Source organism: Lampris incognitus, chromosome 12 (assembly GCF_029633865.1).
Source record: "Lampris incognitus isolate fLamInc1 chromosome 12, fLamInc1.hap2, whole genome shotgun sequence".
In the NCBI taxonomy this organism is placed as follows: Eukaryota; Metazoa; Chordata; class Actinopteri; order Lampriformes; family Lampridae; genus Lampris; species Lampris incognitus.
Genome location: NC_079222.1, coordinates 7,339,936 through 7,355,338, shown reverse-complemented (window position 1 = coordinate 7,355,338; position 15,403 = coordinate 7,339,936). Strand labels below are relative to the sequence as shown.

Below are 15,403 nucleotides of genomic sequence, written 5' to 3'. Positions count from 1 at the left end.
GATACACGCGGAGTCGCCAGCCGCTACTTTTCACCTGACAGTGAGGAGTTTCACCAGGGGGACGTAGCGCGTGGGAGGATCACACTATTCCCCCCAGTCCCCCCCCCCTCCCAAAAAGGCGCCCCAGCCGACCAGAGGAGGCACTAGTGGAGCGACCAGCACACATACCCACATCTGGCTTCCCACCCGCAGACACGGCCTATTTTGTCTGTAGGGACGTCCGACCAAGCTGGAGGTAACACAGGGATTCGAACCGGCGATCTCCGTGTTGGTAGGCAACGGAATAGACCGCCACGCCACCTGATCATCATCAATCTCTCTGTCTGTCATCCTTGTCTCTCACCCTGTGTGCGATGAGATCGTATAATACTCATGGAGCTGATCCAGTCAGGCGATATCTTGGACACCAATGAATAGAGGACCTCCAGGCTGGTGGCATCCACTACAAGGATTTCTGGGTAGTGGCCGTTACACAGTAGACGGCCCTCCCTCTGTGTACCAATAGAGAACTGGTAAAACTAGTAAGCAAAGGGAAGAATGAAAAGGGAGGAGGTGACAAAGAGCGGGTGAAACAGGATGTGACATTATGAGAAGAGAGAGAGAGGGAAAAAAGAGAAATATTCAAATTAGCTAAAATATATATAAATAAAAAAACATTTAATTGAGAGCCTCAGTCAGTTGTTTGAGACCATGTTAGAAAACTCCCAACAGATTTCAATGACATCATCTTAGGTGAAGCTCAGGAAATGATCATTTATGGCTGTTGCAGGAAGTACCCGTTATATCTGTTGGCTCAAGTTTTGTGTGTAATTCCCAACCAGGATTCCACCCATCCATCCATTATCCAAACCGCTTATCCTGCTCTCAGGGTCACGGGATGCTGGAGCCTATCCCAGCAGTCACTGGGCGGCAGGCGGGGAGACACCCTGGACAGGCCGCCACAGGGCCGACCCATTCGTACCTAGGGACAAATTTAGTATGGCCGGTTCACCTGACCTACATGTCTTTGGACTGTGGGAGGAAACCAGAGTGCCCGGAGGAAACCCACACAGACACGGGGGGAACAGGAAAACTCCACACAGAGGACGACCCGGGACGACCCCCAAGGTTGGACTACCCTGGGGCTCGAATTCTTGCTGCAGAGGTGACCACTAACCACTGCACCACGGTGCTGCCCTGGTTGCGCCTGTGCAACCAGGATTATCAAACTAAAACAAATTCCTGGTCACGTCTCAGATGTATTGGATTGTTTAGTGCATTTCAGGATGACGGTCATGACAACTTTGTTCACATCTGAAGCCTTTAATGGACTCTCTCATGCAGGGAGAGCGGAAATGAAGAGTAGGAGGGGAGTTCAGTGTCTGGTTCAAGGGCACCTTAACAGTTGACTTTTCTATCCACATCATCACCGGTAGGTATCCATCTCATTTACATATCAATACATAACTAATATTCATTAAATATTCATAAAATATAAACATTCATGTATAGTATTTATGAACAGTAGAGAAAAAATAAATTAAGGTAAGCGATGGTGATGTTTACCTGTATACCAGTGTGTGCACATGCAAGCTTGGTAAACTCAATGCAGCGTCCATCATTCACGTCCCATAAACACATCTCCCTGGAAACACACAGATGGTACACAATGGGACACAGAAATGTAGAAAGTGGCCTAAAATAATCGTACCCCCCCACTTTTCTCCCCAATTGTACTTGTTTTTGATATAAATCTGCAATCCACGGCTTTTCTCATTATTTTAGTCATTTGAAACATGATGACTATGTGGCAGTGTGGTGGCCAGTGATACACAGCTGGCCTCATTGACTTTTTTTTGCAATTTCTCTGTATCACTGGCCACCACAGCAGTTCTGCGGGACAGACAATATTCAGTATACGAAAACTGCAGAGTGTCTCCAACCATGGCAAAGATGACAGGTAGGATGATGGACTATGACTCCATAATCCAGATGGATAAAATCACTATTTAACGATGGAGATTCTTTATTCTTTGTGAGAAAATAATCACTGGATTATTTTGCTCCTTATTTGTTGAGCACCGTTGAGTGTTTCCTCTAACAAAGTTAAATATAAATATATAAATATAAAATACATAAATATAAAAAAACTGAAATACGACAAATCCAAAAGTGCTATATGATAATTATCATCATCATCATCATTATTATTATTATTATTATTAAATTTCATCACTGAAAGTTGATTAACAGTAACCTGAGTGTTAAATAATAAAATGAACCCACCCGCTCTCTGACGCACTGACAATGTACTGCTTGTCACTGCAAGCACTGGCTTTCGACAGACAGGTGATAGAGGCTGTGTGACCAAACAGCATGGCCCTGGGACAGATCTGAAGAGGGGGTTGAAAAATAAGAGGAGAGGTCACAGGTTAGGTTGCAGACGAAGGGTCATAACAGGCTCATCATCTTCATTATACTTACCTCTAGTTCAGGCGTCATGTCCCACAGACAGATCTGTCCATCGTGGCAGCCGGTGATGATGGTGCTGAAGTCATCCATCACCAACAAACTACTGATGCAGTGCGTTGGGGCTGTGCGGCCCCAGAGCACTATGGGTAGAACCAGGCTGTTCCCTGACATTATGGCGGTCTGTCTGGAGGGAGAGGAAAGGGGAGAGGAGGGAAGAGAAAGACACGGACAGAGAGACAAACAGAGACAGATCAGAATTCAAACTTGATGGACGAGGTAAACATAGGTGATGGAATTATTTTCAAATCATCAGCATCACAGAGAGAGAGAGAGAGAGCGAGGGGGGGGGGAGTGAGACAGAGAGGGAGAGGAAGAGGGAGAGAGGTAGATGATAGAGAGAGAGAGAGTGTTAGCAAGAGACAACAGTATATCAGGGACATTAACACTGGTGTGAGATTGCAAACCACCTGGTAACAAATGAAGCCTGTATAGAAATTAGGGCTGTCCCCAACACCATTTTTTGGGCTGCAGAGCTTCGCTAGTAACCAACGGCGAATACCGGGAGCTTCAGCCAAGGAGGCGTGCCCACCTCAATGTAAATCCACTGGGATGTATCATTCACCAAACAGTACAGAATGATAACAGAATGCAAAGCAACATAGCCATGTTGTTACTGTGTTGACAACACATCAGTAACAGTAGTAACAACAACAACAACAACAATAATAATGGAAAAAATACAAGCTCTCAGAAAGTAAAAACTTCTGGCATGGCTCAAACGTTTACCACCAACATTCCACTGTTAGTTTCTAGGGTTTATTTCTTTTCTGCAAAAACCATTTCAGTATGCCGAAAGGTAAATCTACCTGCTGGCAGAGGTCCTCCACCTGTTCCCCTAACTCCACGACAACAGAGCCACCTGATTTCCACATATCTTGCTGACAGACAGACAAATGAGGGCAACAACCTCCTTGTCAGAGGCGATAAATGCTAAAGCAAGGGCTTTAAAAAGGGCTTCGGAAATCACAGTGAAACACAGAAAGCACTGCTGCTACGATACAGAGACACAGAAGAAATACCCAGTTAATAAACCACAAGTGTTGTTCAGTTAAACATCTTTAGAAAATATTATTTATAAAATATATATAATTTTAATATATTTATATTATTTATATATTATATATTATTTATATATATTCTTAATTTTTTATATATTTATATTATTCGTAATTTTTTAAATATATGTATTATACATTATATATAATTTATATATATTTATATATCTAATATCTAATATATATCCATCCATTATCCAAACTGCTTATCCTTAGTCAGGGTCACGGGAACGCTGAAGCCTATCCCAGCAGTCATTGGGCGGCAGGCGGGGAGACACCCTGGACAGACCGCCAGTCCATCACAGTGCCGACACACATTCACACCTAGGGACAATTTAGTAAGGCCGATTCACCTGACCTGCATGTCTTTGGACTGTGGGAGGAAACCGGAGTGCCCGGAGGAAACCCACGCAGACACGGGGAGAACATGCACACTCCACACAGAGGACGACCGCGACGACATTATTTATATTTATAAATATATATAATTTAATTTAATTCACATATTATATTATACATTATTTATATATTATATATAATTTTAATTTATCTGTTATTATGTTAAAAAAAAAGCCGAATGGAAATCTACTATGTTGTTTTCATCACATAATGAATTTCCTGCAACCCCGTCTGCTGATGGTGGTGGTTGGTCCGAGTCACTGCTGATGACACAAATAGACACACAGAGAAACAACACCGGAGTGTTTACTACACTCATCTGAACCGACAGCTTTGTATAGTTATTGTGAGCCATCCATCTTTGTGTGAACCTTTCATGTCCCGTTGGCAGGCCCGGCCGGCCTCAATGGGCAGAGAAAACACCAGGACGGAGGACCACAACAATACAGCCACCTTCCCCAAGCTTCAACATCTCCATACAAACAACAACAGCTCCAGCCGTCAACAAACAACATAACGGTAGAATTAAAGTCCTAGTAACTTGATTTTATTTTTATACGTTGAATTACGGTAAAATCACTAAGCCGGAGTCAGATTCCTCGTCTGCATGAGCACACTCGGCCAATAAAGTTGATTCTGACTCTGATCTTCAATTTTGGAAATCTCAAAAGGAATCAGTATGAATACACAAAAAATTGGCATACTGATCCCAGGTCAAGCGAGAAATCACTGTCAATTTAGGGGGGGGTCTGGGTGGTGTAGCGCTCTATTCCGTTGCCTACCAACACAGGGATCGCCGGTTCAAATCCCAGTGTTACCTCCAGCTTGGTCGGGCATCCCTACAGACACAATTGGCCGTGTCTGTGGGTGGGAAGCCGGATGTGGGTATGTGTCCTGGTCACTGCACTAGCGCCTCCTCTGATCAGTCAGGGTGCCTGTTGGGGGGGGGCTAGTGTGATCCTCCCACGTGCTACGTCCCCCTGGTGAAACTCCTCACTGTCAGGTGAAAAGAAGCGGCTGGCGACTCCACATGTATGGGAGGAGGCATGTGGTAGTCTGCAGCCCTCCCCGGATCAGCAGAGGGGGTGGCGCAGCGACCGGGACCGCTCAGGAGAGTGGGGTAATTGGACAGGTACAATTGGGGAGAAAAAGGGGGGGAAATCCCCCCCCCCCAAAAAAAAATCACTGTCAATTCAATCCTTTTATATATATATATATATATATATATATATATATATATATATATATATATATATATATATTTCAAGACACTTAACTAACACTCTTAATAAAACCAACTTGGAATGAAAACTTGTATTGCTCAAAGATGCTATGGCAAGATTCATAATTCAGGATTCATAACAGACACTGCATGAGCTGACAGACGCTCCATTCTGTACAGATAGGTCAAGGAAACAGCTCGTCATAATCGTTAGGAATTTAACCCAATATCAATATATATTCCACCCATCTATCATCCGAACCGCTTATCCTGCTCTCAGGGACGCGGTGATGCTGGAGCCTATCCCAGCAGCCATTGGGCTGCAAGCGGGGAGACACCTTGGACAGACCACCAAACCACCACAGGGGTGACACATCCACACCTAGGGACAATTTAGTACGGCCCATTCACCTGACCTACATGTCTTTGGACTGTGGGAGGAAACCGGAGAAAACCCACACAGACACGAGGAAAACATGCAAACTCCACACAGAGGACGACCCGGGATGACCCAGAAGGTCGGACTACCCCGGAGTTCGAACCCAGGACCTTCTTGCTGTGAGGCGACCGCACTAACCACCGCGCCACCATGCCGCCCTGTGGCTATCCAATAAAGGTATAACAATATCAACCAAAAAAAAAAAGTATATGTCAAACCAAAACTAGTTTTCAAGTAATACCTCCTCAAATATTTCGGACCACATTCTATGAAAATTTTAGGCCATAGATTCTCATTACCATTCATTTTGAAAACCAAAGTGTAGATCACGATATGACAATACCTGAATTTCATTCTGACGCAATATTATTGAAAGACAGGTCATGATAAAACTGAATTTGGTGGTCGCCACCTGGACACTGCTTGGCATCCCCTTCATCACATCTTCATTTTATATATCTTATAAATCCATATAATTTTGTTATCCTGTTTCAATGTTATATCCCCCCCTCACTAAGACATGTGAGTGATGCATTTTTGTTTTGTTTTTTTGTCTCCATGGTGATGGTGGTCGTATGGTTCGGGTCCTGGGCTGTTCCGGTGGCATCTGGACACTGCTTGGCATCCTCCTCGTCATATTCTTCATATATTTTATAATTCCATTATAATTCTGTTATCCTCTTTCAATGCTGTATTGTGTAAATTGTGTAAACACAACATCCATTGCACGTTGTGCGTCTTGGGAGAGAGATCCCTCCTCTGTTGCCCCCCCTGAGGTTTCTTCCTGTTTTTTCTCCCTGTTAAAGGCTTTTTTTAGGGGGTTGTATCAGATGCGAGGGTCTAAGGACAGGATGTTGTGTTGCTGTAAAGCCCCTGAGGCAAAGCTGTAATTTGTGATACTGGGCAGCTCAAGTCAAATAAAACTGACTTGAGTTGACTTATTGCCAGTCCTAGCCCCAACACCGCCAAAGTCAGGGGTTCCATTCTCCATGTGGCCAAATGTAAATTCAGTGATGTATTTCCAGAATACTGGAAATGTTTATATCGGAAATATTAAAGAGTCCCATCTCACCAACTTAGCCCCAATGAGATCTGCTGGAAAATCAACTTTGTGGCCAAAGGTGCCTTTCTGAATTTGATCCCAGTGAGAAGGACGCTAGAAATGTGAAGTGGGATCCTTTTGTGAGATTTATCTGGCTCGGTGTAGTTTAACTACCTGTCTAAAAATGTCACACTGAAATAATGATCAAAATGATAATAATCATACAATGTACAAACATCCATCACACATTTTAACTGTGGTTTAGATGGGATGGGCTATTTAGACAGCAGGTACTGTAGTGTTTTACAGCTTACGCTACACAGTAAGCTAACACTATTGTGAGCTATCCGACGTTCTAGAATAACAACATTTTGTAGAGGAGTCAACATCAGGTGTCAGAAGACACCGGCCAGTTTTCCTACCGAGCAACCAGGTCAGTGGATGATGCAGTCAACATGGGACTGTACTACATCCTGCAACACCCTGAATTCCCAGCGACATATGCAAGGATCCTGTTTGTGGACTTCAGCTCGGCGTTCAACACCATCATTACAGAAATCCTCTCCTCCAAACTCTCCCAGCTCACTATCCCCCACCACCTGTCAATGGATCACCAGCTTCCTGACAGGCAGGAAACAGCAGGTGAGGCTGAGGGAAGTTCTGGTATATGGACAGTCAGCACTGGTGCTCCCCGGTTTTGGCTGATCGGTGTATAGCAGCTAGCATTTGTGATCATGTAGACAAGAGCCAGCAGCTAAGACTTAGAGTATTCTCTGACACCTTAGCGCTTTACACAACTAGCATGACAGGAAGTTAGATATATAGGACTTTGGACAGGTAACACTGAACACTGCTAAAAATAAAGGCAATGACTTACATTTGTGTTTGGGCAGCTTACATTTTGGACAGCAGCTAACACTAACTAACTATGACCATGTAGGCAAGAGCCAGCAGCAATAACACTTTAAACAGCTAACAACTGCAGCATGTTGGACGGATAGCAAGTTAGACATATAGCACTTCGGAGAGCAGCTAACTCTTAAGACAAAAATGTACACTTTGAAAACTAGCTAACACTTTGGACAACTAATATATGTTGTACAAATGGCATGTTAGACTGACGGCACACTTTACCTAAAACGCTAGCCGTGTTAGCTGGAAAGCAGCTAACACTTAGCACAGCTGCTAACACTGGAGACAGCTAACATGTTGATCAGCAGCTGAAACCTAGGACAATAATTAAAACTTTGGAAACCAAATAAAGCCTGAGACAGCTGGTATTCACAAACAGCTTACTAGCAGGTTTCTTCCAGAAAGACATTTCCATGAAGACCAGTTAAAACAATGACTCAAGATTTCCAGCAACAAGCCTAAAAAACATCAAATGAGCAGAAGGTGAGTTCCAAAAATGAAGCCACGTGCTAATGTTAAACACCAAAAATTCAAAACACTCATTAGATAATTCAGTTCCATTCCCTACATCAATAGCTGCAACTTAAGTCTAAAAACAGCTTGTGTGCTACTTCCAAAAGGCAAACAGAATTCAAGTCAAGTCTAGAATTTAAAATAAAGATCAATGTATACCTGAGTTCAGATTCCAAAGCAAACAATGCAACTCATTCATAAAAACTTTACTTAGGAGGAGAATATTAACTACTATACCTTTGTCGGTAGATTAATATAACGGCAGATTTGCTGAGCACTGGGCCCTGTGAAAATGATGCTTGAAAGTCTTGAAATGTAGCTTAAAACAGTCCACATTAAAACTCAACAAAGCTTGAGCCTAAATTTTAAAAAAAATTCAATAATACAATGCAAACTCCTTGTAAAGTGGCCTCCATAAATATAACACACAGTCGCCTGAAAGACAAATGATTTCAATAAAAAAGTATGCAAGCAAGGTGAGAAATAAAGCTACAGACCCATGGATTTGTACAGGTCAGATTTTAATGCTCACCGGTTAGCTCTCTAAAGAGTTGGCTAGCTCCAAAAACAGAAAGGACTAACCTACGTTAAGTCCAGCCGGCAAGAAGAAAAAGACCAAACTATGAAACCGAAATGATTCAGTGGGAAACAGATTTGATCCAACGTTCTGTGTAACTCGATCAAAACAATCCAAGTCCAAAACAATATTGTTCGAACTCATAAGCTGCTGTTCCACTTTCCGGTTTGCCCAAGTAACTCCGTAATAATAGAGAGACGGGAACTTTTAGCAAATTCCCTAATTTCCCCTGTCCAGAATAGGCTGCATATCTTTATGTCCAGTGATAACCTAGAAATTTACCAAAATATGAGAGAGATCTGTGTGTGTGCATCAACTTTAAATCAAAATATTGCTTCTTGGTACTTCCAATACAGCACAGCTACACCAGCTCTGTACAATCAGGACTGGATTCAGGTTAAATAACATAAGTGGTGTCATATACCTATAATGCAGATGTGCAAGATGACTGTAGGTGAATTAAATAGCTAGCAGCAGGAACCACTGTGGTAAGGGGTTTGATTACCAAGAAATCCCAACATTTGCAGATGCTAATTAGTTTAGCATTTAGCCAAGAGAAAGCAAACCAGCAGGCAGTTTAGACTACAGTAGGCAGAATTATAAAGCGAGCTGATGGAAATGGTGAAAAAAAAACCCACTCATTTGTAACCAAGACTCAAAGAGAAGAAACTGTCAGGGAAAAGAGGTATGGGGCAGTGTAACACAAATCGTTTGAAATCTAGCCTAGTGGACACATGAAACCAGAACCAATTGTCACAATATAAAAATAGCATCTATACAACTGTACACATTTCCTCATCCATCCATTATCCAAACCACTTATCCTACTCAGGGTCGCAGGGATGCTGGAGCCTATCCCAGCAGTCATTGGGTGGCAGGCGGGGAGACACCCTGGACAGGCCGCCAGTCCATCCCAGGGCCGACACACATTCACACCTAGGGACAATTTAGTATTGCCGATTCACCTGACCTACACGTCTTTGGACAGCGGGAGGAAACCGGGGCAACCCATGGAGACACGGGGAGAACATGCAAACTCCACACAGAGGACAACTCGGGACGACCCCCAAGGTTGGACAACCCCAGGGCTCGAACCCAGGATCTTCTTGCTGTGAGACGACCACGCTAACCACCGTGCCACCCTTGGCAATCAAATTCGGTCAAAGAATATCATAATCATTTGCTGGGGAAGCTATTGTATTATCATTATACAGAGCCCCAGAATAGGGAGCCGTAAGAAACATATCAATATACCCTGTACATTATATGGTCAACGATTTTGGCTCCCACACTCACGCTTGTGCTCAACTCACGAGCATACACACATATAGAGTCATATGCACACAGACACACACTACACACATGTAGAGTCATATGCACACAGACACACACTACACACATAGAGAGTCATATGCACACAGACACACACAAACACAACGCTGAGACTTAAGAGTAAATACAGTGTGAAGTTCTGACGGTGAACCACAGCCTGCATCGGGACGGTGGACCACAGCCTACATCGGGACCACAGCCTACATCGGGACGGTGGACCACAGCCTGCATCGGGACGGTGGACCACAGCCTGCATCGGGACGGTGGACCACAGCCTACATCGGGACGGTGGACCACAGCCTGCATCGGGACGGTGGACCACAGCCTACATAGGGACGGTGGACCACAGCCTACATCGGGACGGTGGACCACAGCCTACATCGGGACGGTGAACCACAGCCTACATAGGGACGGTGGACCACAGCCTGCATAGGGATGGTGAACCACAGCCTGCATAGGGATGGTGAACCACAGCCTGCATCGGGACGGTGGACCACAGCCTGCATCGGGACGGTGGACCACAGCCTACATAGGGACGGTGGACCACAGCCTACATCGGGACGGTGGACCACAGCCTACATCGGGACGGTGGACCACAGCCTACATCGGGACGGTGAACCACAGCCTACATAGGGACGGTGGACCACAGCCTGCATAGGGATGGTGAACCACAGCCTACATCGGGACGGTGGACCACAGCCTACATCAGGACGGTGGACCACAGCTTGCATAGGGATGGTGAACCACAGCCTGCATAGGGATGGTGAACCACAGCCTGCATCGGGACGGTGGACCACAGCCTACATCAGGACGGTGGACCACAGCTTGCATAGGGATGGTGAACCACAGCCTGCATCGGGACGGTGAACCACAGCCTACATCGGGACGGTGGACCACAGCCTGCATCGGGACGGTGGACCACAGCCTACATCGGGACGGTGGACCACAGCCTACATCGGCACGGTGGACCGCTGAACCACAGCCTGCATCGGGACAGTGGACCACAGCCTGCATAGGGATGGTGAACCACAGCCTGCATCGGGACGGTGAACCACAGCCTACATCGGGACGGTGGACAACAGCCTGCATCGGGACGGTGAACCACAGCCTACATCGGGACGGTGAACCACAGCCTACATCAGGACGGTGGACCACAGCCTGCATCGGGACGGTGAACCACAGCCTGCATAGGGACGGTGGACCACAGCCTACATCAGGACGGTGGACCACAGCCTGCATAGGGATGGTGAACCACAGCCTACATCGGGACGGTGGACCACAGCCTACATAGGAATGGTGAACCACAGCCTGCATCGGGACGGTGGACCACAGCCTGCATCGGGACGGTGGACCACAGCCTACATCGGGACGGTGGACCACAGCCTACATCAGGACGGTGAACCACAGCCGTGGTAAGACCGGAAGGGGGGGGTGTGGAGCATCAGAGAGAAACACTGATCTCATCACCGTTGACTAGTGTAGCTAGTCGGTGCCTCAGATCAGCTGCCCGGCGGCCCATGACTGGTTACAATGTTACCACAACATGTCAGCGACGAACACGCCGAAAACTCGGCACACAGCTTTTCTCGTCACTGACAATAACAATGTCGACATCGTACGAATTGGGCAGTCTCCAACGTTAGCACCTAGAAGTCGAACGAATACCAGGCACGTTGTGTTTGTACCGTCGTCTGGCTTTGCATGTACCTGAAAACGCCACCGAGCAGCCCCGGGTATCTCACGCCACCGAACAGCCCCGGGTATCTCACGCCACCGAGCAGCCCCGGGTATCTCACGCCACCGAGCAGCCCCGGGTATCTCACGCCACCGAACAGCCCCGGGTATCTCACGCCACCGAGCAGCCCCGGGTATCTCACGACACCGAACAGCCCCGGGTATCTCACGACACCGAACAGCCCCGGGTATCTCACGCCACCGAGCAGCCCCGGGTATCTCACGCCACCGAGCAGCCCCGGGTATCGCGAAGCAGACGCGTTGGCGTTGAAACGGTTAAAAAGACACCTGCAGTGTCGTGGCTTCCGGGTCGGCTAGTAGGACGGCTCACCGTTCGTCAAAACACCGCATGAAAAATCGACGCTAAAGAGCAAAATAACGTACCGGTGACGAAGTCTCTACTGTAGCATGTCCTTGTCTCCTGGAAGCGTCTTCAACGGTCCCACGCAGCGTTTGTATTTTTTAAGACACAAATAAATTAAAACGCCTCTAAACCTGATGACGCCTTATAAACGACGGCAAATTCGGTCCAGTCAGCTGACCACGTGACATCGGCGACTCGCATCCGCCCCCTAGCTTTTCACAATAAAAGTATCTACTGGAAATTCCCGAGAGGCGACGCTACTTTTTTTTTCTTTCGTTTTTGATTCATAAATGTAATGAAATGGTATTGGTTGCCACCTTGTCGCTTTGATAGCGAACGCGATACAACGAACATGTTGCTTTTACGTTTATTTCTTCCGCTAAATCCCTTTGAAGTACGTATCAATTTCACTACTACTGCCGATCAAATCCGCGCCGTTGCTTTCACAATAAAAGCATCTGTCGGACGTTCTTACAGGCAACTTCTATGCTTTCGTCCGTTTTGCGCTTTTATTCATTAAAATGTCGATTTAACGTTGATTTATTCTGCTGGAAACACCGGAAAAGGCAGCTGTCGACGAACTGTCAGACATTGCTTTTAAAATTGGACGCAATGGGGTTTTTGAATTGAATTCATTATTCTGATTTTTGCAGTCAATGTGCAAAGTAATTAGAGCTCATGGAAATAAGAGTTTATTAAACTTGTTGGATATAAAGAGCAAGCCAGTGACCACTGTTGAGCACTTATTTACCACTATGCAAGTTTCGTCTTTTATAGCTATATTAACAACACTGTAAAGTCAGACACCCAAACCAGAGTAAAAAGAATTGTTCACCTTTAAATCACTGACCAAATCTTCTCTGGTCTTGACATGGTATCTAATAGCTGTAATGGAATATATTGGAGACAATATGCTGTGCCCCATTCATTTTTCCATTGTAATTATTACATTTAAAAAAAATGTTGACACAGCATTTTGTAATGGGACTCAGCATTTGGTTTTATTTATACTTTTATTGATGAATATAATGCATTTACAGGAAACGACAGTTGCCTGATAAAAAGATGGAACAGGTTACAGTGTCACATGTGGCAGAGAGGCCCCCTGTTTTAATGATCACCCCAACCTCTACAACGAGAATTTAGAAAAACTGAGCACTAATGGACAACTTCCAAAAGATGATGGAGGATATGATGAGAAACTGTAATTCCAATAAGACACGAGAATAAATCATCTTCCGCTCTAACATCTTAAAATGATTAAAAACTGAGGAGTAGTATTGAGGGTGCTGAGAGAGGATATAACCACTGTTTGCTCTCCTATCTGGTCTATTGTAAACAAGCTACACCTGTCTTCTGTCTAGTTTATGTTAACGAGGATTTGGTCCATCCCCATCTCTAAAAGATCAGTCTAGACCACTCCTCTCTTTGAATAACTTAAAACCCCACCTAAGCTTCCCTTTTTGTCTAAAGTCATGGCAGGAGTTGTTTTAACAAACTGGTAACTCATCTGAACCCTATTTCAAAAAATCAATTTGGATTTCTTCGCCTTCCACAGCACCTTTTATTGGCCACTTGATCGGCTTAATGCTTAGGTGTTGTCCTTCTGGACCTCAGCACTGCTTTTACTACCACTGAGACCGTAGTCCTCATTCATCTTTTTCTTTTCTCCCCCCCCCCTCCCCTTTTCTCCCCAGTTGTATCTGGCCCCACTCTTCCGAGCTGTCCCGGTTATTGCTCCACCCCCTCTGCCGATCCGGGGAGGGCTGCAGACGACCACACGCCTCCTCCCATACATGTGGAGTCACCAGCCGCTTCTTTTCACCTGACAGTGAGGAGTTTCACCAGGGGGACTTGGCGCGTGAGAGGACCACGCTATCGTCATAGAAACCCCGCGTCTCAGTTGCTTTCAACCCCCAACACACGCTGCACCAGAAGTTGGTCCACCCCACGGATCGGGTCCCCCGGCACAAACCGAGCAGTGTAGACCAGTGGTTCTCAACCTTTTTGGGGTCCTGGACCCCCTGCGTATTTTTGATCTACCCTGAGGACCCCTCCACCTGATCTTGGGGGAGGGGGGGTTGCAATTTGATAGAAGCAGTAGAAACTGCATTTTAAATTGCATTATAGCATTTATTCACTCTTTGGGGCAGAAATAAGAGCTTTCAGTTGTAACTTAGATATAGTTAACAAAACAGAATTCTTATGCAGTAACTTTCAGATATATGTAACAAAACAGAATATGTATTCAGTAACTTTCAGATATATGTAACAACACAGAATATGTATTCAGTAACTTTCAGATATATGTAACAAAACAGAATATGTATTCAGTAACTTTCAGATATATGTAACAAAACAGAATATGTATTCAGTAACTTTCAGATATATGTAACAAAACAGAATATGTATTCAGTAACTTTCAGATATATGTAACAACACAGAATATGTATTCAGTAACTTTCAGATATATGTAACAAAACAGAATATGTATTCAGTAACTTTCAGATATATGTAACAACACAGAATATGTATTCAGTAACTTTCAGATATATGTAACTAAACAGAATATGTATTCAGTAACTTTCAGATGTATGTAACAAAACAGAATATGTATTCAGTAACTTTCAGATATATGTAACAAAACAGAATATGTATTCAGTAACTTTCAGATATATGTAACAAAACAGAATATGTATTCAGTAACTTTCAGATATATGTAACAAAACAGAATATGTATTCAGTAACTTTCAGATATATGTAACAACAGAATATGTATTCAGTAACTTTCAGATATATGTAACAACACAGAATATGTATTCAGTAACTTTCAGATATTATTCAACAAAACAGAATATGTATTCAGTAACTTTCAGATATATGTAACAAAACAGAATATGTATTCAGTAACTTTTAGATATATATAACAAAACAGAATATGTATTCAGTAACTTTCAGATATATGTAACAAAACAGAATATGTATTCAGTAACTTTCAGATATATGTAACGAAACAGAATATGTATTCAGTAACTTTCAGATATATGTAACAACAGAATATGTATTCAGTAACTTTCAGATATATGTAACAACACAGAATATGTATTCAGTAACTTTCAGATATATGTAACAAAACAGAATATGTATTCAGTAACTTTCAGATATATGTAACAAAACAGAATATGTATTCAGTAACTTTTAGATATATATAACAAAACAGAATATGTATTCAGTAACTTTCAGATATATGTAACAAAACAGAATATGTATTCAGTAACTTTCAGATGTATGTAACAAAACAGA

General features: G+C 44.1%; 1 protein-coding gene across 1 annotated transcript in view; it reads right to left on the bottom strand.

The window, feature by feature from the left end:
* LOC130122149 (WD repeat-containing protein 7) overlaps positions 1-12,231 on the bottom strand; it is a 176,473-nt gene extending 164,242 nt beyond the window's left edge. Inside the window, exons 1-5 of the mRNA XM_056291190.1 lie at positions 12,121-12,231; positions 2,464-2,635; positions 2,266-2,372; positions 1,546-1,624; positions 344-518 (exon numbers count right to left, since the gene is read on the bottom strand). Coding sequence (XP_056147165.1) covers positions 344-518; positions 1,546-1,624; positions 2,266-2,372; positions 2,464-2,622 — 520 coding nt within the window. The 5' untranslated portion in view covers positions 2,623-2,635; positions 12,121-12,231. The remainder of the gene's footprint in view (positions 1-343; positions 519-1,545; positions 1,625-2,265; positions 2,373-2,463; positions 2,636-12,120) is intronic.
* Between the last annotated feature and the right edge of the window lie 3,172 nt (positions 12,232-15,403).